We start from the raw sequence: 24,962 nt of genomic DNA on the forward strand, positions 1-24,962 counted from the left end.
AAGAGGCATCCTTGAAGGCTACCTACTGGGCAGCAGCATTAGTGGAAGGTGACACTGGCAGAAGATATTTTGTAGGCATCGGCAGTGCCATTACAGCTAACCCTGGTTAGTACTGCACAGAAGAAGGCAATGGTAAAACACTTCTGACCAACCCTTACCTTGAAAACCCTATGATGAGAGTGCTGGAAGATGGTACCCCCAGGTTGGATGGCACTCAATCAGCTACTCAGGAACAGCTGAGGACAAGTACGAGTAGTGCTATTCTTAATGACGCTACTGGACTAAAGTCGAAAGGACGTTCAGTTGTTGATGTGAATGGATGCAAAAGTAAAGTCCAAAGCTGTTTGACGCATATATTAGGAACATGGAACATGAGAAGCATTAATCAAGATAAGCTTGAAATTGTAAAATGAGAAATGGCATGCTTAAACATTTCAATCCTGGGAGTGAGTGAACTAAAGTGGACTGGATTAGGACATTTTCTGTCAGAAAATTACAACGTGTTTTATTCGGAGAATGACAAAAACCGAAGAAACAGGGTTGCTTTAATAGTGAGGTGAGTGTGTGTATTAGTATTTATGTATGAGTAGATTTGCAAAATTACCCCTCCATTGACCACACTTTCTAGATTTTAGTATGATCATTCTCATGTGATTCCCTGGTATTTTTTCCTCCAGATAGCGCCATATATATCTTGTGTACAAGCTACACTACTTGCACCAATCCTGTGCCATTTATTGTCATCGTAAGTAGTAGCTTGAGCATCCCACTGTGGGAAAGGCAAGTGCAAAATTACGTTTTTAAATTTCACACAGTTATAACTATCTGGAAGTGCCCCAAGAAAAAAAAGACTGCGCAGTTGAACACATGAGTCGCTTGGGTTGTTCCAAACACTGACCAAAAGAGAAGACAGGGAGGGAGGACAACGTTCACAACTATTTAAATCACTGCAGTGGTTCAAAATGAGTAGGCTGTGTTAGCATTCAGCCTCTTGATCCCATCAAAGCACACACAAAATCTGTACTAGGAGAGACCAAGGAGGCATACCTTCCTTGTCAACGGATCATGCCAGCTTTGAATGTCCTGACTTACACTTTAGAACTGTTGAATTAGAGGGGAAGGAGATAAAGGTGGTGGGAGAGAAAGAAGGGAGCAGGAAAAGAATGGTGGGCTTTTTAGGGAATAGAAAGAGGAAATAGTAGGGGGGAAAGGAACATGAGATGCCCCCCACAAGTCCTTGTGGGTCCCCCCCTCCACTTGAAACAATATAATAATAGTTGGTAGCATAGTTCTTCATCCATACAGGTTCAAAGCCTGAATCATTCGTGTGACATTGTTATCCAATAAATAAATAAATACCTGACAATCTTCAGTTCCTACTTTGGACCAAATCATATCCAGCCCTCACTTGGATGAAATAATTTGAAGAATTATGAACAGCCTGTTGGATTTCTCCTTAGGGATATATGGTTGTGCTAATGAACTTAATGCAAGAAATCTGGGTTATTTGCTATAAAACAAGAAAAGTGAAACCAGAAAGCTAGGTTACTTGAGCAAAGTTCATGCCCCTGTTTCAGAAATCTGATAATGGGAGAGTGAGTTGAAACTGTTTCAGTTTCTTGAAGATATAGTAAGTGTTTATGTGATATTGCATTATTCAGAAACATATAAAAAGCATGTTTGGAAGAAAGTTTGCAAATGCACTAAATACAGATTCAATGCCATACTGTTATCCTTTTGAGGTTTTTGTGATTATTTTCCTAATACAAACAGTTATTGTGTAATCAATATGTTTGATCACCTTTAATTTCATAAATCTCTAACAACTGGATTCAGAAATACATTTTGCTCTCTTCCTGTGGTCTGAATAGATTGTTTGTACCTGGAGGAACGCAGCAGGATGAAGAATATGTCAGAAATTACCCTACGACCCTAAGGAGCGGAGCATGAGTTAAATATTTCTTAACTTAAAACGCTGTGCAACTGATGTGCCAAACATAACTTTGATTAATGTTCTTTTGATATCCTCTCATGGAGGATAGGTCCATGAGTGGCTACTAGATATTGGGACACTAAAGGGAGTCATTCAGAGGCAGCAAACATCTGAATACCGGTACAAGGAGGAAGATCTTGGCCTCTATACCCATTTGGTGGCCCATGTGTAGGACAGCATGCTACACTTGATGAACCACTGGCCTGTTTCAGCAGAGTTCTTCATATATTCTTGGGAGAGCCAGCGTGGTGTAGTGGTTAAGAGCGGTGGTTTGGAGTGGTGGACTTTGATCTAGAGAACTGGGTTTGATTTCCCCACTCCTCCACACGAGCAGCGGAGGCTAATCTGGTGAACTGGATTGGTTTCCCCACTCCTACACATGAAGCCAGTTGGGAGACCTTGGGCTAGTCACGCTCTCTCAGCTCCACCTACCTCACAGGGTGTCTATTGTGGGGAGGGGAAGGCAATTGCAAGCTAGTTTGATTCTTCCTTAAGTGATACATAAAGTTGGCATATAAAAACCAACTCTTCTTTTTCTTTATATTATTATATTATATTATTATATTATCAAATACCCATGATGGAAAAATTTCTTGGGAGTTTAGAAAGCATTTCTGCCGAAGAAGTAATGAAGGGATAGTTGGACAATCCAATACTTATTTTTAATATAATCATCATACAATGGCAGCCCCACCAATCATGGAATGGGTGTCCTCCTTATTCCCAATTAAAATGAAAAAGAGTGAGGATGAGAAATGCCTCTATCAGTTCCCTCCCTCCTTAATGTATGAATTGTTTAGTGGAGAAAAGTACAGGCTCACTGGCTTAAATTTAGGGCATTCACCACTCGCTCTAATCTCTTCAGTAATCCAGGACACCACTGGCATTCCTGAAGCCAATAAAATTAAAAACATTCAGGCAGTAGCAAAAATATTTACTAGCCAACATAGTAGTTCAGAACCATTTTTAGACAGGGCCTTTAGAGTCATGAGAGTTTACGAATTGCCTCTTTCCTTCAAATTGGTTGAGAGTTATACAAGTTTTTCATCTTCAAGTTAGTGCTAGTAGCAGTCTTACAACTTTAGTACACATCTGAATAATGCATCCAGCATCGTTGTTGTTTAATGTGTGTAGTGGCCTGGCCTCAAAATCCACAAGATCGACCCTCTTTCAGAGTAATGACTGAAAGAATTGGTACAGATTTCCTTGCTGGAAGTATGTTTTAAGAAGCAAGCAAAAGCTCCAGTTCTCAGAATGCTGAAGTTCAATTTAGATGAATAGCTACAAATCAGGATTGCATGAATGTGTGCCCCAGTTTTCGGACTGGGGTACACAACACACAATCATCATTGTAGCCTTTCACAGCCGTTCGTTAGTCCTTGACCCTGTGTACAAATTACGCAATTGGATCTGGCAGAAAACTGCATGGAAGACACTGGCAGAGTTAATTGTTCCTCACCTTCAGCCTGCTGTTTGCCCTGACACTTTCCTCTAAGAATCAGGAGGCCCTCACAAGCAAAATACCACAAGATGGGGCAGAGTAATGACAATGATAAATATGGCAAAACTGCTTTTTGCTTCCTTCTCTGCTGATGGAAGCAACGAGTAAAACAGCAAGAAAGGAGCACCAGTTTCATGTGCAATCTAATCTGCATGGTAAAGGGAAGATGGCTAGATGCCTAGGGCCAGATGCAGGCTTCGATTGACCTTTCCATTGCAGCTCCTTTCTCCCTCTCCAACCATAGCCACCACTCCTCCAAACTGTGACTCCTTTCTTCCCCTCTCCCTTCTGGGGAGAATGTAATGTAACTGCATTGGTCAGACCTCAGTTGGAATACTGTGTCCGGTTTTGGGCCCCACAATTTAAGAAGGATGTTGACAAGTTGGAGCGTGTCCAGAGGAGGGCGACCAGAATGGTCAGAGGTCTGGAATCCATGCCCTATGAGGAGAGACTTAGGGAGTTGGGTTTGTTTAGTTTGGAGAAGAGAAGGTTGAGGGGAGACATGATAGCCATGTTTAAATATTTGAAGGGATGTCATGTTGATGAGGGAACTAGCTTGTTCTCTGTTGCTTCAGAGACTAGGACACGGAGTAATGGATTTAAACTAAGAGAAAAGCGATTCTACCTAAACATTAGGAAGAACTTCCTGACGGTGAGGGCTGTTCAATGGTGGAATGCACTGCATTGGAGGGTGGTGGAGCCCCTGTCTTTGGAGGTCTTTAAGCAGAGGTTGGATGGCCATCTGTCGGGAGTGCTTTGATTGTGGGATCCTGCATGGTGGTGGGAGGGTTGGGGTCACTGGAAATGTGTGGAGGGAGATAGTTGTTAATTTCCTGCATTGGGCAGGGGGTTGGACTAGATGACCCTGGTGGTCCCTTCCAACTCTATGCTTCTATGATTCTAACTCTCACCCATTCCATTTAGGCCCATTTGTACCAGTGGATCTCAAAGGAGCATGGGATAGTTGCTGCTCTGTCCTGAAGCAGGGCCTCTGGTGAAAGTGTCTGGAGAAAGAAGCAGAGTGTAGTTCCCGTGTACTCAGCTTCTTCCATTGTCATGAGGCACTTCTCCCATTGGGAAATAAGGAGAATTTCTAGAATTTCCAGTCAGCAGTTGGCCCTCTTTCAGGCTGTAGACCCCAGCACGTGCCCAATCACGCCAACCCGATGCCAGTTCTGAGGATCCTCTACCACCATACGACTGCTGCTACCTAGGTAAATACTTCAACTGAGCCAGAGCACAATGACAACCAAACTGTATACTGTACAAAAAACATTAACCCCAGTATTTCTGATGTTAAAAAACTGCCCAATGTTTAACTTCACTGAAACGGAAAATGTACTACAAACCGGACAGCCACAGATTTTTTTTTTAAATGGCTGTTCCTCATTGCTAGCAATCTTTGTCAATCTGAAATTAGTGCATTATTATACAGAAACCTGCAACCAAACTAGATAACTAGAAGCCTGTAGTCAAAGAATTGTCTGGTTAGTTCAGATCAATATACCCGCTCAAACACTCTCCCCATCTTTTCAGTCCTCATTGCTCCTCTTAGGGTTACCAGTCATAATGCTGCACAGATAGAAGAAGCTAAAACTGGAATAATTCCCTTTTTAAAGTATAGGAGGTAAGCATAAAACCTACTCCCTTTAGTCACCTTGCTTTGTAGTCATTTTGTCAAACCCTCCAGTCTCCTTCCTTCATCCTACGTAACATGTAACCCCTCCTGATCATGTTTCTTCTGAGTGAGCTGGTTTATCCCTGTTTTTTTCTAACTTTTTATACAAACCACCTATCCTACCTTCAGGTTCTTCTCTCTTAGTATATTTTATCCTGCACTCTTCCTTCCATTGCATTGCCTCTGGGTTTCCTATCCCTTGACTTTCCTTGAGAGCCAGAGTGGTGTAGTGGTTAAGAGTGGCAGACTCTAATCTGGAGGATCGGGGTTGATTCCCAGCTCCTCCACATGAGCGGCCAACTTTAATCTGGAGAACCAGGTTTGATTCCCCCTCTCCTCCACATGCAGCCTGCTGAGTGACTTTGGGCTAGTCACAGTTCTCTCAGAACTCTCTCAGCCCCACCTTCCTCACAAGGTGTCTGTTGTGGGGGAAGGGAAGGGGATTGTAAGCCGCTTTGAGATTCCTCTTGGTAGAGAAAAGCAGGGTATAAAAACCAACTCTTCTTCCTTCTGCCATCCTCAGCTTGCAATGTGGTATTTTAATTCCAGTGACATTTGGCACTTTCCCTTCTCTTAGTGAAGCAGGACAAAAGGCTGGTTGACTCCCCGAGCAACTAAACATTCAGTGTCAGAAGCTTCCGCATCACTCACAATACAATACAGATGTCATAATGTTCAAACTTAAATCGAGAGGTAGTAAATATCATGATAAACATTGGTACCCGTTAGAAAGGAGAGTTGTACTAAAAAGTTCTCCAGAATCAGTCACTGAGAGTCACGTACCATTCTATGCTGGGTAGAGATAACACTGTTCCAGTCAGCGTCTTGTTGGATTGTGGTGACTAGAGACGGTAGCTCCTCAGAGTGAGGTTTGTTGTGCAATAAGGTGTGCAGAGGCAGATGGGAAGCCACCAGCTCTTCATTGTTGCCTTCCTCCTGCTCCTGTGACGCTAAGTCCTGGGTCGGTGTTTCCTCTCCATCAGCTGCAAATGGAGAGGTGGCCTGCTTGGAAGACATTCTTCTGCAAAAGAAGACGAAGGAACAAGTCACATTTTATTAATTTTTTGAAAGACCATGAAAAAACAAATTCCATAAAAACGCACTGTTGCCAAATATTGTTATTACTAAAACCATGGGCTTGTCCTGGCAGCTCTCCCACAACTGATGTATCACAGTAGCCCTAAACCAAAATGGGGAGAGGTACACTGGTAAGCTGGTAAGGGGAGATGACTGGGGAAGGCACTGGCAAACCACCCCATAAACAAAGTCTGCCTAGGAAACGTCGGGATGTGACGTCACCCCATGGGTCAGGAATGACCCGGTGCTTGCACAGGGGACCTTTACCTTTACCCTACCTAAAGAAAGAAGTCGTGTTTAACGGGAATTTCATTCAATGGGCACTCTTTCACTGCTATCTGCATTGTTTTATGCTATCTGCAGTGATAATATATTACTTTAATTCAGAGTAACTTGCATTCATAGGACGGAGACTCTTCGAAGCCTATGACACAAATTTCTGTTGTTGTGCACTGATCTTGTTAGTCATGTGTCTGCCATTTACCAGGGATTGACAGGTGCAACTGAACCAGCATGCCTAACATCTTTAATAGCCTCTCTCTAGATGTATCCCAGAGTAATAAGAAACAAGAGTCCCTGGATTAGGTTTTTAGCATTTGCTAACAATTTGAGAGTGAAGCAGGTGAATCATACAGGTATGATTCTAGGCATGCCATGTCGTCACATTTGAATTACCAAATGGTGTTATTTTCTCCAGTCTTAAGATACCAGGAATGTTATTGACATATATAATTTTCCCCCTTCAGAATCTCCTTCCCAAAGGGTTGCTCCTGCGTGTCCTCGTAATTTCAGTAGGCATGAAAGAAATGCCTAGCTATTTGCACAGTTAGGCTGGAAATCCTCTGCTCCCATAGTCAATTAATTATGGAACGTTTGTCTCTTGCAAAACAAATTTTACAAGCCACTAGCTATGCTGTTCCAAACAAGCGATATATTTGTTTAAAGCATTATTATCTCGTAAGCTATCTTAACTGTAGCAAAGTACCAAAATTGTCCTGCACAGCCATGTAAAGCTAAGTTGAACTCTGAATGAATGATTTGTAACATCTGCAAGTCTTTTATTCTTCTGCAGTTCCCATTATATGTTGTGCATTTATTACAAGGTGCACAGGACTTGGAAAATAAAGTTAAATGTACATAATCCATTATAAAAAAAACTGTTTTCAATTTTTTTAGTATTATAAATAGCTTTCTCCCTTTTTATTGTCTTTCACATTATGCTCCATAGTAGCTGTCGCATAACAATATTTTTCATTTTGGCTAGGATGGTAAATTATTTCAACTCAAAATGCAAACTAACATTTCATATGAAAAACAATAATTATTTTAAAAAACTGATTAAATGAAAATATAGTAATAGAGACAGATTTCCATTTTTAAAAAGGAATATCTTTATGCTAAAATTGCATCAATAACTAAAGAATGAGACCTCCACCTTAATTACTCTTTAATAATAATTGATTTCATACAATTTCCTTAAAAATGCGCAAATCAGTTAACAGAGGAAACCACACGAGCATTTTTCAAATTAGCAAATCATTAACTCAGTAGTACTGTTTCTATAGACAAATAATTACTGATTAAAGAGCCTGGAAATCTGAGACTAACAGTTAAATTTACAGATCTGACACATGTTTTCATGAATATTACAGTGAAGGAAATATCAAGTATAAAGAAAAATAATTAAGTTAATTCCAATTTAAAAAGTAGTTTTTAATGTAGCAGTCCATGTTTCACATAGGATTTAACAGCTAATGCTAAATTTCTCACAATTAATGAGAAGACACAGATTTACCATCCTACTAAAAAAATATAGGTTCAGTTAATCTAATTATACACAGTTCTAAATAAGTGTACTGCAGGCCTTTGGGGTAACGTCAAAATATTAAAACACTGGTACCTGTTTAGTTTTAAAAATTAGAAAAATGGTAATACTGACTTCATATTTTCTTGGAGAGTACAAACCGCTAAAATTTACTAGAATCAGCTTGCTGTAAACGTGACTTCAGCCCACATATTGCTTTGAATTGCTTACAGGATATATGGCTAAAGGATATGAATCCTTGCGTTGTATACTTCACTATGGGCAGACTGTCACACAGCAGTCCAATCCTAACTTGCAACTGCGGCAACACTGCGATTTTGCCATTACCATTGTATTACAATGGCAGGATTTTGGCCAGCAGAAGTATAAACTAGCACAAGCATTTGGATCACAGGACAGCACTTAATGCCTTCCTTTCAATCTGTACATACACGATTCCAATGACGGTGTAATACAACTGCGCACAAATCTCCACTAATTTAAGGCAACGGTACATTTCAAACAGTTCTTCGGAAGAGAGTTCTATTCACTTGAGCATTAGGAGGCATCTTCCAATTACAAACAGGGCTGACTTCTTCCAGAAGGAATAAGCTCTGGCTGCTTTTCTCAGTTTAAATTAATCATGACACAAACCCAGAAATGAAAACGTCTCTTAAGAATACTTCCAACTACAAACTGCACCAATGAATAACAGTGCACAATCCTAATTAAATGCAACTGTGCAGCTGTGAAAATAGGTTAAATCTGTCCAAAGCTATGAGATGGCGGTTAAAGGCTGGTTTGTTAGGGAGTGTTTTCCTAAGAAAGGCTGGGCCTTCGGTCTTAATCAGCCAATAAATTATTTCCTGCAATTACATTAAATAGAAAATTATCTTCAAATTGGGAATGTTAATTGAAAATCAAAATTCAGAGGGAAGTTTAGAAATTACATGCTGAATATAATTAGTCTGGAAAGACTTCACCTCAATTTCATCAACAGGCTTTTGATAATTCCTCAAGTGACCATTCTGAAAAGCTACTCTGTTAAGAGCGCAATACAGTGGAAACACCTTTTCTTTCTTTTTTAAATGTACACCATTTCATACTAGTTTACACACATATGCTCCAATGTTCATACCCGTAAATAAACATCCATGCACATGGGGACAAAATATGCCCGATACAACATAATATCTGTTTAACATACACTAACACTAAATAGTAAATAATGGGGGGGGGGGAGAGTCACTGAATTTTGGAGCTTGTCTACTAACCAAATACAATGGCATGGGACCAATCCCTTGCGTTTACACAGCCCACCTTCTTTCTTTAAAAATAATTTTGCATAGAAGAAAACTTGACAGTTCTGAATGAGATACTCCTGCATTCTTCTGACATAACAAGTTCCGCGTGCAATAAAATTCAGGAGGAGCATCGGCTAAAAAAAACTACTGCTGCTACACAGCCACAATTCAACAGACTTCTGTGGAAGCCCCTTTTCAATGAATGAAGGTTGTCGTGCCTGGGGAACTATCTGCATTCAGGGGAGAGTGCAGAAGCAGTCTCATTCTTCTCACACATACACACACACGGGTGTTTCTGGCCACACGTGATTCTATACCCCGAGGGACTATATTCATAAACAATTCCCAGTCTCATTCTTCTCACACATACACACACACGGGTGTTTCTGGCCACACGTGATTCTATACCCCGAGGGACTATATTCATAAACAATTCCCATGTTCAAGAGAGACATGCGAAAAGCACAAGCAAGGCGGGTGACTGTCCTGAACTGATAAGCTGCTCTATTGGATGTAGAAAAGAAAGCCATCACAACCAACGCTCTTAAAATACATCCTTTCCTTTCCTTGATTCCTCAGAAGCTCCTTGATCCATTGATCTTGAGCAGCATAAATCTAATGTTTGAGGGATATAAGGACTGAAACAAATCTTGCCGCTGAAAATGTAGCCTTGGGATCCCTGTCAGTAAAAAAGGCATTATGTCAGACACAGAGGCATTAGATTTATACATTAAAAGGGGAGAGATATAACGTGATCGAAGTTCCTCGTAAAAGCGGCATTCCAAGAGGGCATGCGCTAATGAATCGACAGAGCCAGAAGAGCAAGGACAGGTCCTGTCTGGGTATGGTATATTCAAAATTCTGCCCTGCATAACCATAGAGGGGTTAGCATTCAGTCTAGCTAAACAGAAGGCTCTGGAAAGACGAGGAGTTGTCAAATAATAAGTATAAGCACGCAAACCACGTGGTGGTGGTATTCCGAAGACCTGGGATGAACAAACGCGGCGAGCACGCTTAAAATGTATCAGCTTCTTTTGCGGTTTAGCTGTGGGTATGATCGAGACAAGATCTTTAGACTTCACTGCCTCAAAAGAACCTGCTAAAATCTCTGTGCCCCAACTACTGAAATCTCAAAATGGCACTCCTGCCCTGGATTGTACAAAGAATGTGCTTAGCATTGTGTGTGCTCATTGACGGCCTTAGATATTTTTGCACCTCAAACAAGAAGTCAAAATGACACTGTTGCTATTGTCAACTAGCTCTGTTTTAAAAAAAATGACAGAAAGAGTGTGTAAGAAAGAGACAGAAAGAGACGGGGAAAAGATTTTGTGAAGAATTGACTGTTCCAAGTGACCACTCCATACAGCCTCGTGTTTGGTCAGTCCAAAAACCAGGTAGTTTAGTGAGCATAAATATTAGAGCTTGAAGGGCATACTAAAGGCTGATTATTGGTTTATATAACTGTCTACATGCTCTCAAAGTATTTATCAGCATTCCTCTCATATTTTCAATTATTTGCATACCACTCATATTTTAAAAGAACTTTTGACTTCATGCCATTTTGGAGTTTACCTACTATTTTTGTGTGTTACAATTTTATAATAAGTGAAATCAGTCCTCTGCTGGGGGTTATCTTTAAAAAAAATTAGAAAAGAATTTCACGCCACTTATAACCTCTGAAAACAGGGATTTATAATGGAAGTGCTGACACAACCTCAGCTAAAGCAGCGCAAATGGTGCTGCTATAATACACAAAATCAAGTTCTATTATTCTAAACTCTTCTCACTTGTGGGGTTTTTCTTTTACTGTGCTCCCAGCCAAACTGCTGAAGCATGAAAAATTTAAATGCAATCAAATGGATCCAATTCCACTTTCCTAGAACAAGTGTGTACAGCGGTACAGTAGTAAAAAGAGAAGCATTCGATTTGTTTGATGCTCTTTTTTTAAGGGGAAAAAATCTGTTTATAATATTGTGCAACAAAGTTAAAAGATGAGGAAATTACACTCACTACATTGTGTATTGACTCCACAGCCCTAGCAAAGTTAAAACATATAACGGTCAGACAACCTATTCAATTAAATGGAGGAGGGGAAGAATTGGAGGGAGGTACAAGGTCTTTGCTAAAATAAATTGCATAACACCATTATAAAATTAGATGGACTAAACACTTTAATCTGAAATCAATTCCACATTTTGACTTTGAGATCAGAGCCCACAGAAGTTTCTTTCCCCCACCACCACATGATTGTAAATTGCCAAAAAGGAGAACAGATAAATTCCTGAACATCAATTAAATTAAGATTGTCAAATCAATTTAATTTTTCATACACAGAAATTAAAATTTAGCTGATGGGTTTCTCTTTGCCCAGATGTTCTTTTTAGAGTTGTGTACACACTATATTTAGAATGCTTTGGTCCTCTTCTGGTGAAAGCTGTTGAACCAAATAAAGATCATGGGCTTAGCAAAAGTAATGGTTGCTTGCATTCCCTTTTGTGAGGAGCAGAAGCTGATAGAAACTTTTTGCCTAAATGGCCAAGAGTTTTCCAAGTTATTAAAAGGTGATCATCCAGAATTCCTAGAGGGTATTTGGAATTCCCTCAAAGTGAGAGGAAATCTACCATATGCCTCCGTAACATGTCTGCATGAATAAACCCAGACAAAGGACATTTCATACAGCCATTAATAAATAGGTGCATTGTGTTCTGAAAATATTGTTACCCCTCTACTTCTTGACATTGCTTCCTTTGGAAAGTTCACAGAACTTCAACGTCTGATTTTGAACTGGCCTGCAAAGTGATTATTAGCTATACCCTAATTTGAAAGAGTTGGGTTTGCTCAAGTGCAATCTAACACTATCTCACTAAGAAGCCCCTTTTCAAGTCTTAAACCAATTGTCTCTAGTCTAGTGTATTGCTCTCATAATCATGTTTATGTGGAATTGGGCAGTAATACCAAGCAGTATTTGCTCCCTCAGCCTCACTTGGCTGACCAGTGGTCAAGTTTGTACATCTTTGAAATAGTGTTGTTATTCCTACACCATCTACTCCATGTTCCCATTATATTCTTTCATCCCAGATCTCTGTAAAGCCTAAAGTTCTATTGGAATTATTACTGATCTCCAGATCATAGAGATCAGTTCCCTTTGAGAAAATGGCAGTTGCAGGGGATAGACTAAATGGCTTCCCATACCTGTTGACCTCCCTTGTCTCTCCAAACTCTGCCCTTCCCTGGCTCTGACCCCCAAATCTCCAGGAATTTCCCAACCCTGAGCTAGCAACCCTATTCTGGTGCCCTCCTCTCATTGTATATGATCCCTCGATGAAGATACTAATGCTACAAATGCCACCTATACCAATTTCACTACAGTCAGCAAGGGACTAGAACCTAGGATATATCTGCAACTTCCTAAGTAGACTCCAGAGATTATAAAATGGACTTGAGCATTTAAGATTTATATTGGCAAATAAATACTCTCTCTGTAAAATCACAATTATTGCATGGAGTACCTAGAACTTGAAGGAGAAAGGTTCTCAACCACACCTCTCTCTGCTGTCTAGCTTTCTAACTTTTTGAGGGGGTGTCTGATGAAGGATGATTGAAAATGTGAGTCAGACACCTGCTGACTAGAAGGATACAATCCATTCTACCTCAAAACCGTTTCATTGTCCTCATTCTTCTGCATGTATAGATCTACCTCCAAACCATTCACAACAGGTTTCACTTCCCTCAGTGAGCAAGTACTCATTTAACATGGTCTAGAAATGAGACTACAAATCAGACAGAAAAGATCGGCAATAGAAGAATACTCCTTCCTAGGAAACATAATTAGAAGAAGGAAAAACAGAAACTTTAAATCTTGGTGCCAAATTATTTGGGATCATGCTCATGCAAAACATGTTATGTAGCAATAACTGAGAAGCATAACAATCTGTTAAAGTAATGCTGCAATCTATCTGACATTCAGCAGTTATTTCCTAAAATTAAATAATACATGGTATCCAATCACAAGGGCATACATGATGGAAATGAGCTTGTGCAAGAGTAAATGCCAAATAGATTTGCATGCTGGTGCACAGTTCTGGACACAAAACTGCTATAATGATATTTGGATTCCAAACTTTTTTGAACAATAAAACTCTTGGTTTCTGCTTCCTGCTCACTCCTGGCACCTATGTATTTAGCTTATTGTTTCACTATCATAGTAATGATCCCATCATAGTAAAAAAACACCACATACGATCACTGTAATTTCAGAGCTGAGCTGTACTGGTCTGCAGTAGAAGAGCTAGAAAATTTTGTGGGTCTCTAACAGCCCATTCCTGACGGTGTGTGGAGTCGGCGGGGAAGAGGTGCAGCAGTGCCCCTTCCTAAACTGAATCGCGCACGCCGTTAAACAAAAAACTGGGGCCTTTCGCCCCATAGGGAACAGCGAGGCCTGCTTTGCACTGCCGTTCCCGGCGCCGAACCAGGATAGGGAGCTGCCTAACCAGTGGCTCCGCCTCCCAGCCCGCCCCTGGAACACCCCCCTGCACCGGCACGGCCACTGTACGCTGTGGCCTGCGCTACGGAGAGGCCACGCCAGCAGAGGGGCGAGTTGCGGCTCCGTGGCTCTTGGGCACCAGCAGAGCCACCCTCCCTGCCAGAGTAAGTGCGTATAATCTTGTGATTACACGCACTTACGCTGGTGGCAGGGTCAGGCCGCCTCCTAAGAGGTTTCAACCTGAAACCTCAGGAATGGGTTGTAAGGTGCTACTGGAGTTGAATCTATCTCTCACACTGTCACTATGTTCCTGGAAACTTTTGGCATTAAAAGCAACTATTAATTACATTAGCCATTTTGCTCTCTTTAAAATACTGTAGTCAGTTCCATATGCCACTTTAGTACACAGATCTTTAACTCAAGCAATATCATCAAGATTTCTTAAATGTGCAATAATTTGTGTATACAGAAACAGAGTTGAAAGGTACCTCCAGGGACATCTAGTCCAACCCTCTGCACAATACAGGAAATTCACAACTACCTCCCCACACACCCAGTGACCCCTATTCCAAGACGGCAAAAAACCTCCAGGGTCCCTGGCCAATTTGGCCTGGAGAAAAATGCCGATTGGCATTACCCTGGATATGCAAGAAAGGGCCATGAGACCCAAGCACTGATGCAACCCTTCCTGCCTTCCCTCTCATGATCTGCCTAAGTTCTCAGAATCAGCATTGCTGTTAGATGGCCATCTAGCATCTGCTTAAAAACCTCCAAAGAAAGAGAGTCCACCGCCTCCCAAGGAAGCCTGATCCACTGCTCTAACTGTCAGGAAGTTCTTCCTAATATTTAGCCGAAAACTCTTTTGATTTAATTTCAACCCGTTGGTTCTGGTCCAACCTTCTGAAGGAACAGAAAACAACCATCCTCTAAATGACAGCCCTTCAAGTACTTGATGGTTATCCTATCACCTCTCAGTCATCTCCTCTCCAGGTTTTAGGTTTAGGAACATCACAGAAACTCAGCCAATGATAAGAAGTAGATTTCTGAGACAGGAAACATAAATAGGAGGTATACTAAAATCTAGTTGACAACTCTCCCCTAGTCCGAAACCTCTCATAACTGAACTGCTGTGGTGTCATTGAAATTTCCTGCATTGTGCAGGGGGTTGGACTAGATGACCCTGGTGGTTCCTTCCAACTCTATGATTCTATGTATTCCCCTCTCTGTGCTATTATAGCAATCATGAATGGTGTGGAATGTAAGGAGAAGATTATTTGGCTAACCGAAAGTGGGAGGCAGGAGTGAGGTTAACATGCTTCTCATTCACAAATTTGGGGCAGAAGTGACTTAAGCTCTCCCTACAAGTATTTGTGTAATTCCACCTATGGTAGCATTCACTGGCCAATTGGCAGGCCAGAACACAAACCCACATGGGGTGCTAAAGACCTGTGAAACTGTGATGATACAACTTAGAATTCCACAAAGTTAATATTTTCTACATTGTATATTTAGTTGATAATATTGCTGTTGCTTTATTTATACAGCTTAAGCCTGTTCTTTGGACTGGAGCTCATATGCCTCGGAATGCTTTGACTCATGAATTGTTTCTCCTGATAATGTTACATCGCATAACCACCTCTGTTTAAATGGTTAGTATTAGCTTCTCTGTGATGACTGCCATTAAAGTCGTATGACTCTGCCATGTGTCTCTGCATATCCAGTTTCTTACTATTGCAAAAAAAATGCAAACATACAGCGTCTTTAGTAAGGACTTTCTCAGATGAAAACAATAGTGAGGGTACAGGCAGCTAATACCTTTTGCTCTGTTTCTACTTGTTGCTTTGCAGCAAGCCACAGAACATAAAGTGTACATAAATATAGACCAATTGCAACATCAATAGGAGGCGTAATAGTTAGCCATAGATAGTAGTTTCCCATGATATGTATCAGCTGTTTTTGTTGGAAAGCTACAGAAATGGTTTGAATGTCATAAGGGCCTCAAAATCCTTAGAAGATTATATTGTTAGACATCAACTCACAAGAAAATTAACTAGATTTTTAAGGCATTTAGAGGGTTGGTTTTATTTGATCGACTGCTTGATGGTATGCCAATAAAGGTATTGAAATTTGAAATTTGATTTGTTAAGGCTTAAGTTATTTTTTATTCATATGCAGTTGTGAAAGATACCTAAAATCTACCTTTTTCTAGGTTAGTAACCTGTCTTATTATCTCTCTACATGATTTCAAGAGCAGATTGACAAAGATAACCCAGTAGGAAGACATAACAGTAAGATAAAAACAACGTGCAACATCATGGTTATTCTTAGCATAAAACTAAATTACCCTTAAACAAATCAAGATTTTGTCCAAGATTTTGAATACTGATTTCCAAAGCTGGATTCTACAAGTCAATATTTCTCTTTTTTTCCAGATAAGGAAATGAAGTATCCATTTCAAGTTCATCTCTATTCACTTTAAACCACAAAATTAGTACCTTGATATAAAATCAAACAATGGCTGCTGTAATGCAGTTGCAGATTATTGGTTAAATTTAAACACTACCATGAAGCATAGGAAACATTTCTAGTGGGCACAGTACTTCTGATTCAGCAGAGGTTACACAAGCATCAAAGCAGTTAAATATAGGTGCCAAACCACATTGCCAGGAGCACTCAGTACTGTGAGGTAGTGTTACCTGACACTTTACTGAAAATTACTTGTTTCTGCAACTGAGGACAATCAAATTGTCACCTTCCATTGTAATAAAACACAACCGGTGATCAGCAGAGAGCAAACATAATTACCACAAGGCAACAAAGAGAAAATGTAAATCTCTGACAAGAATAAACGCATCAGTCCAGCTATCCAAGGAATGATCTTCATTTTAATGCTCAACAATATGTGAAAATTCAGATACTAGCAACAAGCGACAGTCCAGTTTCATACGAATTGTTTAATGTAGTTGGATACTAACATTTATAGCAACCATTAGCCAAAGGAGACAAGTGGTGCAATTGGATATAGAATTACTGCAGTCTAAGCTCATTGATTTCATTGGGCTGAGACTGGAGTAACACTGCATAGGATCGCACTGTAAAGGGTACCACAGATGGCACAAATTTATGGGCACACATCAGCAGGTTTTAGAATATAGCCTGACATGTACTTCACCCGTTTCCTAATTCAGTACATATGAGGCAAAATTACCCAAGACACAAGGTGTTGCATATGCACTGTAACCTAGTACATTCTAGAGTGAAATAGTCAGGCCCTTATTTCTGTAGTGCTTCTCTGACATCTATACCATCAACCATCAAATTCCATTTAATTTATTCAATGATTTTGTAGCCATGCTCTACAGTGATTTTGTTTGTTCCCATCTGGGTAGTTCCTCTGCCTTCTCTTGCTTCATCTTTTTTGAACGAAATTAATTACAGATGAATACATATGTAAAGCTACTTAACAGTCATGACTGTTCTGCCGTGAAGCAGCCCAGAGACATTAATTCAACTACATGATGTTGGTGCTGTGCAAACTAATAAATGTGCCACCTGATAGCGCCATTCATACAATCCAAAATTAGATTTAACCTAGGAATTTCACTTAAATTACTGATTTAAAAAAACACTGTTAGAAATCATAAATGGCTGTACACTTATCCTAGTCAATTTATATATCTAATATCTATGGATGGCCCCATCATGTGGATCAAAATAATCCACACAATGGGGCCACCCAGGGTTAGGGGAGATATTTCTGCATACCCAGAGAAAAACACAGATTTTCAGAATATTTTTTGAAACATAAAGGGATGGGATTAAATAAAACACAAAATAGCTAAATACATGTCTTGGCTGTCCATTTGGATTTCCCAGACAACCCAAAATGGCTTCTGAAACCTTGTGGGGCTACCTTATAAAATGTTGTTAATCATTTATTCCCTTTTTCAACTGAAGAATGTGACTGGGGGGGAGAAGAAAAGACAGAAAGGTGGATAGCAGGGAATAGCAGGGGGAAGGAGAACAAAGTCTGGCAAGCATAGAGGTGGGAAATCAGGAGCTGGCGACTGCAGACATGGAGATGCACAGGTGGACAAGAAGGCAGGTAGGACTGGAAATAGAGGGTGAGGGAACAGTGAAGTTGATCCAGCATGGGGAAAGGAAGGGAAGAAAACAGAAACAAAGCAAGAGGGGAGAGATGGAGACTGGAGGGATGAAAATCAATTCCCCTCTATAAGATGTCTCCCCAGGGTCCCCCACTCACATTAATCTATTACATGTGCACACAGGCTATCAAAGCTTTCAAAATACATTATTAACTTTAAAAAATGTAATGGTATCTTGCAATAAGGAAATCTCAATGTACTTAACATATATCAGCCACCTTCTAAACATGACAGACAATGCAAACTAAGTGGCTTCATGTTGCCTTCAAACTGGGAATTGGTGACTTGGGCTAAGACAACCTTCGGTGGGTAATAAAAATAGCTCTGTGCCTAACATTTATTGAACCACATGACGTGGTACCTTACAGATATCTAGGACCATTTTCACTTGAGATGCTGAAATGTTTTACAGACTCTGTACCATGATTACTAGTGGAAAGCAGTTATTGCTAAGGGCAGAACACAGAAGTGTCCTAAGTACTAAGTAGCAGTATTGTATGTGTTAAGTGCCATCAAGTCGCTTCTGACTCATGGTGACCCTATGAATCAATATCCTCCAAAATGTCCTATCTTTGACATCCTCACTCAGATCTTGCAAACTGAGGGCTGTGGCTTCCTTTACTGAGTCCATCCACCTCTTGTTGGGTCTTCCTCTTTTCCTGCTGCCCTCAACTTTTCCTAGCATGACTGTCTTTTCGAGTGACTCTTGTCTTCTCATAATGTGACCAAAATATGATAGCCTCAGTTTAGTCAAGTAGCAGTATTACCAGATGCATATTAAGAACATAGTATAAAATAAAAAAGAATATGTCCACAGGCAACATGTTAGTTCTTAATAGGAAAGAAGTTTATATTTTCCCTTTTCACAATCCATTAGTAAATTACATACTTCTCAGGACAATAAACAGATTCTTTCCAACTGCCCTCAAAATATGCAGTAACTTTGAGAATTGAAATTCTTCAAGAACATGTCTCTCCTCCATTTTCTATCATTAAATGCTACGTATAAACCTGTCTGAGTTTTCCTGTAGTCACTCAATACATTAAATATGCCACTGTTCAAAACTGGGAGGGGTCATTTGGAGATTTGGAGTCAAATGTCATAAACAAGCAGATGACACACAGTTCACTCTCCTTTCCATCAATTAGTTGAGGCAGTTGAACTTCTGAACACAGCAACACAGTCTGTCTGGAAACAACAATGGTTTGGATGATGTCCAGTAAAATGAAGTTCAAGCCAGATGAGACTGAGGTACTGTTGGCTGGTGGTGATGATCATGGAATTGGGGGACATTCTACTCTGGATGGGGCTACACCCCAAATGAAGGAACTTTTTCACAGCCTGGTAGTCAGTCAGCCCGTCAGTCCGTCCTTCCTTCCTTCCTTCCCTCCTTCCTTCCTAGCTCCCTTGACCAAAAGGTCTTGAGCAGTAAAAGGGAAGCCTTTATTTCTTTAAGGAGAATATGGCGGATAGATATTTGGCTACTGCCGAATCTTACAACACAGGGTTTCCAAGGTTAAAATAAACAACAAAGGTGATAGTGGACATCCTTGTCTGGTTCCTTTTTGTATTTCACAATTATCTGTCCTTTTTAATTGTGGAGATATGCCTTCCGCAATGGAAGGGGCTAGAGTTTTAAAAAGAAAGCTTGGGATAAAGAAAACCTGTTACACATAACATTGTATCTTCCTAATGATATTCAACTGTTAGTTCAACAAAACCAAAAACCAATGACTTGACAGCGCTCATTCATTTTTTTTTCATTTTTTTTTTTATTCAGACATTTATATCCCACATTTCCATTTGGTTCAAGGTGGCTTATAATAATAATTAAATAATAATTAAAACATCTAGCTAAAACCAAAGGTAAAATAACAAGTAACAAATCCCCCCCCCCCGCTTAAAAGATGCCTGCTATTCAAAAGCTCTGACAAATAAGTATGCCTTGCAATACCTCCTGAAGATCCCCAAGGACGGGCCTCCTCTCACCTCTTTAGGGACGCCATTCCACAGCGCAGGAGCCATGATGGAAAAAGCCTAGGCTCTGGTCAATGCCAGATGGGCCACCCTAAGTGGTGAGATAGCCAGCATGACTGCCTGATGACCATAGTTGGGACATATGGAAGGACCTTCAAATATGTGGGTCTTAAGTTACGAAGGGCTCTAAAGGTCATAACCAGCACCATGAATTGAACTCAGAAACAGACTGGCAGCCAGTGACACTGTTTCAAAATGGGCAACATATATTCCTGGTGGCTAGCCCTGCCACATTCTGGACCAGTTGTAGTTTCTCGATTGCCTTCAAAGGCAACTCCATATAGAACATGTTGTAGTAATCCAAGTATCTGGTTACAGAAGCATGGATCGGTGTGGTCAGATCAGTTGACAAGATCTAGGTAATGAGAAAGTTGGCAAATCAGATGCAGCTGATAGAAGGTGCTCCTCGCCACCATACCAACCTGCTTTTCAAACCACAAGGCAGGGTCCATGAGCACCCCCAAGCTCTTAACCTGCTCTGAAAAAGCCAACATTACTCCATCTAGGACAAGTGGATTCAGTCCCTCTAGATTATCAGCCTTCCCAGTCTTCTTGTCAGGGCAGATGTGTAGGAATTCCTTGGAATTCTCTGAAGGCAGATAGTTTACAGACCACAGGTTTAATTAATGTAACTGAACTCTGACAAGACACCAAACTTAAAAGAAGACTATGAAAGTCTGCTGATTTGCAGAACTAGGTGGGATCCAATCCTATGCTTTTGTGCCCACTATTGGGCACAAAGACCTGGAAATAAAAGCAATACATAGTTAGCAAAAAGAAACAGACTGAGCAATGAGGAAGTTCTCACTTGGAACACCCACATGCCAAATTTAATCAAGACTTGAAATGGTCACATGAGCATTATATTTAAAATCAAAACATGGCTCTGTAGTTGCCATATCATTCTGCCGCACTGGTTTAATGTACTATTAAGCACCCACTTAGTTTTCTGAAAATGCCAATAAATGTCTCAATGAAGAAGCATGCAGAGAGAAAAGGCTACAACCTGTTGTCAGATGCAAAGACATTATTATAAATCTTTTACCCCAAAAGCGAGTTTGTTCTATTGATGATATTTGGGAAGTCTACAGTTTATCAGGAGAAGGCTCTTAAAGTTATCTGAATGTCAAAGATGAACATGGAAGGTAAGTAATAAGCAATTTCTGCGGCTGCTCTCTACCTTGTATGAAACCTATTTAGAAACCATGGATGAGCTTAATTAACTGATGTATATATTATCAGATTAGAAATCAGCATAAAAACACACACACACAAGTAGGGTTGCCAACTGCCAGGTAGTAGCAGGAGATCTCCTGCTAATACAATTGATCTCTAGCTGATAGAGATCAGATCACCTGGAGAAAAATGGCCGCTTTGGCAATTGAACTCTATGGCATTGAAGTCCCTCCCCTCCCCAAACCCTGCCCTCCTCAGACTCTGCCCCCAAAATCTCCCACCGGTGGCAAAGAGGGACCTGGCAACCCTACACACAAGAAGCCTGCAGAATTTCCCCAAATCTGATGTTAAATTATAATTGGTCATATATTTTAGTTTCAGATCAGCCCTCTAATTAATTGCAGATCTGTAGGCTGCATTCTGATGTCACATTTAACCCACATTAAACAAACATGTGACAAACCCAGCTTCAGGCTTAGGCACACCCCCTTCCTTCCCCCTTCCTTCTGATATAGAATGCTCTGAAGGAATCCTGATCAGAAACGTATTCCAATTAGCTGTATGAATGAAGGCATGCAGACCAGCTACAGTTAGCCCCCCACCCCGAAACTGGAAATCCAGCAGGGAGGAAACCAACACTCATTGATGCTATCTGCATTCATACATGGTGGGGTAGCTGGGGTTAATTTGTAACCAGGACTCCTACAACACAGTTTGTGTGAGGAGAGAGGAACGAGGCTCACGTGTGAGCCCAGCAACAAGCTGGTTTGTGAATGTCAGTTTAATGATGATTAAATGTAGTTTGAATGTAACCATATATTTACATTTTGTTCTTCTCCAGATATCGGGCATGTATGGTGCTTTTACTTAACCTAAGAGGATCACAGGAGAAATTACTTGCAGAAAGACCACGATGGCAGCAAGCGCCAGTATAGACCTAACGTCTACAACTTGGACATCCAGTGTATGCATCATCAGGCATTTCTCCCAAGAAAGGCCAAATGCTGGAATAAAATTATATGCACAGAGAGATTTCTGCCTGTTATTTCAGTTGCGTGGTGGTTTGGACTAACATTGTTTTATGTATAATTTACAATAATGTGAAAGTACTTAACAACCGCTGCAAAATAAAAATTGTCAACATTTCAAAGGAGTGGCCTTTTTTTCCCTTTTCCTTTTCTTTTGTTGCTGTTCTATAGAAGGGACCTGTGGTAAAGATCACAAAAGGGACCAGCAAATAAGACTAAATTAGGCTTTGAAATCATTAGGTTTTTGTTTTGCTGCATGTTCCCGCTGTCAATTGAACTGAATGAACAACTTTCAGATCAACATCTCTTTCAATTCATGAGCATGTATCAAATAAGCAATGGCAACTTTTCCACCTATGAAATGACACTCCAGGGGCGCAAACGCATGGTCGCTGTAGCCTCCTTTATTTCCTGTTTCAGCCAGGATCTAATGCAGTTCGGCGAAAACGCATGTGTTTGATCTGGGCTGAATCCTGGCTGAAACAGGGAGTAAAGGCTAGCCTGATCTCGTCAGATCTCAGAAGTTAAGCAGGGTCAGTCCTGGTTAGTTTTGGATGGGAGACCACCAAGGAATACCAGGGTTGCTGTGCAGAGGAAGGCACTGTAATAGTCTCTTGCCATGAAAACCCCAAAAGGGGTCGCCATAAGTCGGCTGCGACTTGAAGGCACTTTACACACACACAAAGCGACCATACGTTTTCGCCCCAGGTGTTTTCCATATATGCTTGGCTCCAACCCCTACCCTAACTACTGCTTTTGCAGAACAGCTCGCCATGCAATCCACAAACTGAAATCTGTTACGGTGTGACTGAATAAATACCTTTGCAGTGAAAGGACTTTCTTTTTCAGGAAGAGAACTTGAGAAGTACCATAGACTTCCATATCTTAAGTCATTAACAAATCACTTCACTCTGCTAGAAGTTCAATCAACTGCCAAAAATCAAAAGCAAGGTTAAAGAATATCTGTTACCAAAGAAACAATGAATTCCTGTGAAATGTAGTTTGCACATGCAGATGAACAACATCCTTTAAAATGGATAGTGGCTACTGTTAGCTTACATGCAATCTAAAATATATGGTCACGAGGTAAATGCTATGGATGCGAGAGTACTTTTAGAATATAACTGTGGTGACTAGATACTTGTCAACAAATTGTAGATAATATCTTTTATGGTGACAATTGGAAGATTTTAAAGTGATTACAAAAAGCAGTCAAAAGGATGATGGGCTGCAAATAGTTCTTAAATTACTTGCAAAATACCAATTTTGATTTTTTAAAATAGCTGTTTTAATTCCTTTAGCAAAAAAAATCCCTTGATTTCAGCAAAAATTATACATTGATTTCATTTAATTTCATAATTTTAATACAAAGGAAAACGCAAAAATGTAGAATAATCACAACCAGGCTTCTATAGTTCTTTCTATAAAAAGTTCTAAAAGCAAAGCACTAAATTCCCCCAAATACCTAGCTGTAATAATCCCTGTCAGCATATTTACTATCAAATAATGGAACACATTTCATTAAAAGGTATAATATATTTTGTAACTGTTACGGGAAAGTAGTCCCTAATCATAATTTTTTAAACACTGAGATCGTCTTCTGAAAACCATTATTCTACCTATTGTTGTGGATCAATAAACACAATAGTTTTCACAGGTCATCTATTCAATATCCACAGTGGATCGCAAGAGTTAAATTGCACACTCTAAAAAGTTACCATGCCTCATATATTCCAAAATTAAAGACAGAACTCCACATATGATTTCTGCATTGTCTTTTGCAAAAAGAAGCATTGCCACTTCTGAAATGTGTAAATTGAGTTGGCAGCTATACATCAGTTCAGTAGGAGTCAGAAAGTGATGGAGAAATTATAGTCACTGATAACAGACACACGTAACACTCACACAGTCTGGTTGTTCTTCCACTTCTCTGCCTTGCTTTCTCCTACCACCTCGGCCAGCACTTCAGAACTAGACGGCATCACACCTTTGACACCTTGCCAAAATCACAAAGAACCTCTGTCAAGTGTCAGGAAATCTCTCTGAATTAACCTCTTCCAACTCTCAGAGTACCAGAGCAATCCATAAGGAGGCCAGAAGCGGCATCCAGCCTTGCGGCACAAAGCACTGACAACTCTCTCCAGCGATTAAAGTTGATAAAAACATAAAAGCCACTGGAAGACGTCAAGGAACCGGGGGCCTGTCGGGAGACGGAGAGTACCCCACATGCCTTCTGCCACCGCTGCTACAGTTAAGCAAACTTTACAGCCCGTCAAGCCATCATCCAATAGAGCCTATTTGCTGAGCAACAGTGGAGCTTTGTGGTTTGCTTCACAGTTGACAGTAAGTTATGAGCCCTTTGTGAGCACAGGGGAAGGAAAACAGAGATCGGAATTTGGCAGGAAAATATAATACAGAATTCTCCTGTCTATGGAACCTGAATTTTTTTTTTTTTTGGGTGAAAACAATCAAGCATTGTTGAAAGGAAAGAAAAGCAACTTTGACAGATGAAATATAGAGGGGCCCCTTTTAGGAAAACAGTAAACAAAGCACCATTCAGGCCAGGTCCATTCTGTCATTTATAAAGATAGTTTCTTCTGTGTGGTGAGAGTTTACAGCAGAGTTCAGATTCAACAAATCAAGTGTAAAATCTCCCACAGTCTGCATTAAAACGGCCGGCAAGGAAAGGACAGGAATGCCAACGAGAAAATATC

General features: G+C 40.4%; 1 protein-coding gene across 10 annotated transcripts in view; it reads right to left on the reverse strand.

The window, feature by feature from the left end:
* The window catches only part of SOX6 (SRY-box transcription factor 6), a 539,429-nt gene that overhangs the window by 318,538 nt on the left and 195,929 nt on the right, over positions 1-24,962 (reverse strand). For 7 of the 10 annotated variants that reach the window (XM_056851451.1, XM_056851456.1, XM_056851450.1 and 4 more), the window contains exons 1-2: positions 24,154-24,247; positions 5,956-6,193 (exon numbers count right to left, since the gene is read on the reverse strand). In XM_056851451.1, the coding sequence (XP_056707429.1) occupies positions 5,956-6,193; positions 24,154-24,230 (315 nt within the window). In that variant the 5' untranslated portion in view covers positions 24,231-24,247. Of the gene's footprint in view, positions 1-5,955; positions 6,194-24,153; positions 24,248-24,962 lie in introns of those variants that run through there. The other 3 variants (XM_056851453.1, XM_056851454.1, XM_056851452.1) reach the window with 1 other exon arrangement.

This window comes from Euleptes europaea, chromosome 6, assembly GCF_029931775.1.
Source record: "Euleptes europaea isolate rEulEur1 chromosome 6, rEulEur1.hap1, whole genome shotgun sequence".
NCBI lineage: Eukaryota > Metazoa > Chordata > Lepidosauria > Squamata > Sphaerodactylidae > Euleptes > Euleptes europaea.